Here is a 2,693-nt window from a genome sequence, read left to right on the forward strand (position 1 = left end):
CATCAACTGAGGAATGGATAAAAAAGTTGTGGTATTTCTATACAATGGAGTATTACTCAGATATAAAGAAGGATCACATTGAGATATTTATCAATAAATGGGCACAGCTTGAGACCATACTCATAAGCGAAATAAATCAATCTCGCATTTGTGAATACCGAATAGTTTCCCTAATGTAAGTAATGATTCAAATATATAAAAGTATTTGGTAATCATGATTCCCAATTATGTGACCTTGAAGCCTTATAAAGTTTTCACTTATTAATTGGAATGGCTTTATTCTGGGCTTCTTGATATGGAAATATTTGAAGCTATAGAATATGAAGTTATATTCAAATATTTCAAGGAAAAAGACAGACACTATGGTAACTACTATTAAGTCAGGTTATTAGGTGGTGAAGCACTAGGTTGCTGAAACAGTCATGCTTTGACCTGTATTGTTATATTGTTATGTCGTATTTTATCTCAATCTGTCCCTTATTCATTAAAAAAAATTAGTTATTTTTATGGTTTTTTTAATTAAGGGGAAAATTTTTAAAAATTAGCAGGATACATCATAGTAACTTTTTGATTTCCTATTAACTTGATTTGAAGTCCTGTAATACTCCCACTATCTTGTTTTGACTGATTAGCCTCTGTTCCATTCTGTATGATAGTATCAAGTTTGAGGGTATAGGCAACTACTTTGAAGGCAATAAGATTCACTAAGATGCCCATTCTGGTTTGACTATTATCTCCTTTGGAAGTCCTGTAATGTATACAATGTTTAAGTTTTATTGGTCTTGGTGACAGTAGCAACCACTGGAATGGAAAAAGCAACAACAATCAAAGAAGCCTTGGCAATATGGGAAGAAGAAACTGGTCAGAGGCCATCTGAAGCCCAGGAGATAAAGCTTTATGCCCAGATTCCCCCAATAGAGAAGATGGATGCCTCCTTATCCACACTTGCTAACTGCGAGAAGCTTTCACTGTCTACAAATTGCATTGAAAGAATTGCCAACCTGAATGGCTTAAAAAACTTGAGGATCTTGTCTTTAGGAAGAAACAACATAAAGAACTTAAATGGACTGGAAGCTGTAGGAGACACGTTAGAAGAACTGTGGATCTCCTACAATTTTATTGAAAAGTTGAAAGGGATCCATGTAATGAAACAATTGAAGATTCTCTACATGTCTAATAACCTGGTGAAAGAGTGGGCTGAGTTTGTGAAGCTGTCAGAACTGCCGTGCCTGGAAGACCTGGTATTTGTCGGCAATCCTCTGGAAGAGAAACATTCTGCCGAAGGGAACTGGATTGAGGAAGCAACCAAAAGAGTGCCCAAACTAAAAAAGCTGGAAGTTACTCCGGTAATTAAACAGGATGAGGAAGAAAAAAATTAACACCATATTTTCCTCTTTGTGTTATTTAATTGTCATGAGAACAGTAGATAAGTTTTGTATAATTCTCTATTTTAAAGATTCTGTGTGGAACAGAAAGTTCTTAAAAGAAATCTTACTTCTAATTTTTTTTTAAAGCTATCCAGTATTTCTCCCCAAAACCACTACATAAGGTAGTCTAGTTCTCTTTTTGGAAACTAACTTTTCCACTTTTTGTCTTCATTCTCTGTTATATACCATGTGAGCCCATCTATTGAAATGTATAGATCAATTGTTTAAATAGCGAAAGAACAAATATTGTTTATTCAGTTTGTTTAGTAATTTTTAGGTCAGGCATTTGAATCTGTAGAGGGTCCCTCTCCTTATGCCTCAGAAGTGCAAAGGTATCGTGCCATTGGTTTTGAAGGGAGTGTGGCAGTGGAAAGAGCGCCTCTTAGGAACACACAGCAGCAGTCCTGGAACCAAGACTCAGCTGGAAAAAGCTGTGGTATCAAAAGGAAGAATGAGCATCTTGGAGGCCTTCTAGCCCACACTGTATTTATTTGTTTGTTTTTCCAAAAATGTGTAGATTGTCAACTGGAATTTAGTTGTGTTTACAATCATGGCCACTTGAGTTACTGTATATGTATAATCAGTTATTCTGTGACCCAGTTCAGTGGTTAAAATGAGCATCATGGCCCTCCTTTGACCAATAGTGTGGCCGTGTTACCCATGTGGACCTGGCCTAAAGCACATTTTTTTTTGGTTTATAATTCCTTACAGTTTAAATTCAGTAGCTCTCGACTAAACATCAACCATTGATATTCATCACAATTTGCCCTAAGGATAAAAGTCTCCAGATCCTCACTGTTATCCTTAGAAGGGTACAGACTCGAAGATTGAATTTGGTACTTCTCAATAAATGAAGGTTATTTTCAAGTATATATAATACACATATATTTCAAAGTTTATTTTTTTTGACAAGTTCTAAGTTGAGCAGCTCAGAAAGTGTATCGTGTAAGTGGTTGTGGAAGGAAGAGAGGAGAGATGTTTCAGTGAGATCCCAGACGAACAGCAGTATGTTGGAGAACTGCCTCCTGTGTGAAGCACTCAGATGATTTAACTTCTGAACTGTAAGGCAATAGTCAGGTGCAGAGATTAGAATTTATAATGTAAGAAAAAATTTCTCTCTGGAAAATGCAAGATCAGTAATCGGATGAAGTCTATAGCAGGTCATGAGTGAAGCACTAATAGACTACAAAAAAGAAGTCAGGGGTCTTCTGCCAAATTGTGCCTAAAGTCTCTCCCCAGAGACTACTGATTCTTTATCTCCCCATC

The 2,693-nt window shown here is 36.3% G+C and overlaps 1 protein-coding gene across 1 annotated transcript; it reads left to right on the forward strand.

Moving 5' to 3' along the window:
- The first annotated feature begins 791 nt into the window (after nt 1-791).
- LOC100727570 (dynein axonemal light chain 1-like) lies at nt 792-1,379 on the forward strand. The gene has a single exon (XM_063254202.1). It carries the CDS (start codon nt 807-809, stop codon nt 1,377-1,379), a length of 573 nt encoding a protein of 190 aa, XP_063110272.1. The 5' UTR covers nt 792-806.
- Nucleotides 1,380-2,693: the final 1,314 nt, after the last annotated feature.

Source organism: Cavia porcellus, unplaced genomic scaffold, assembly GCF_034190915.1.
Source record: "Cavia porcellus strain 051 isolate PalLab524CR breed Dunkin Hartley unplaced genomic scaffold, mCavPor4.1 scaffold_8, whole genome shotgun sequence".
In the NCBI taxonomy this organism is placed as follows: Eukaryota; Metazoa; Chordata; class Mammalia; order Rodentia; family Caviidae; genus Cavia; species Cavia porcellus.

Excerpts from the sequence above, each read along its gene's own strand:
- LOC100727570 (XM_063254202.1), top strand. The coding sequence starts at position 807 with ATGGAAAAAGCAACAACAATCAAAGAAGCCTTGGCAATATGGGAAGAA.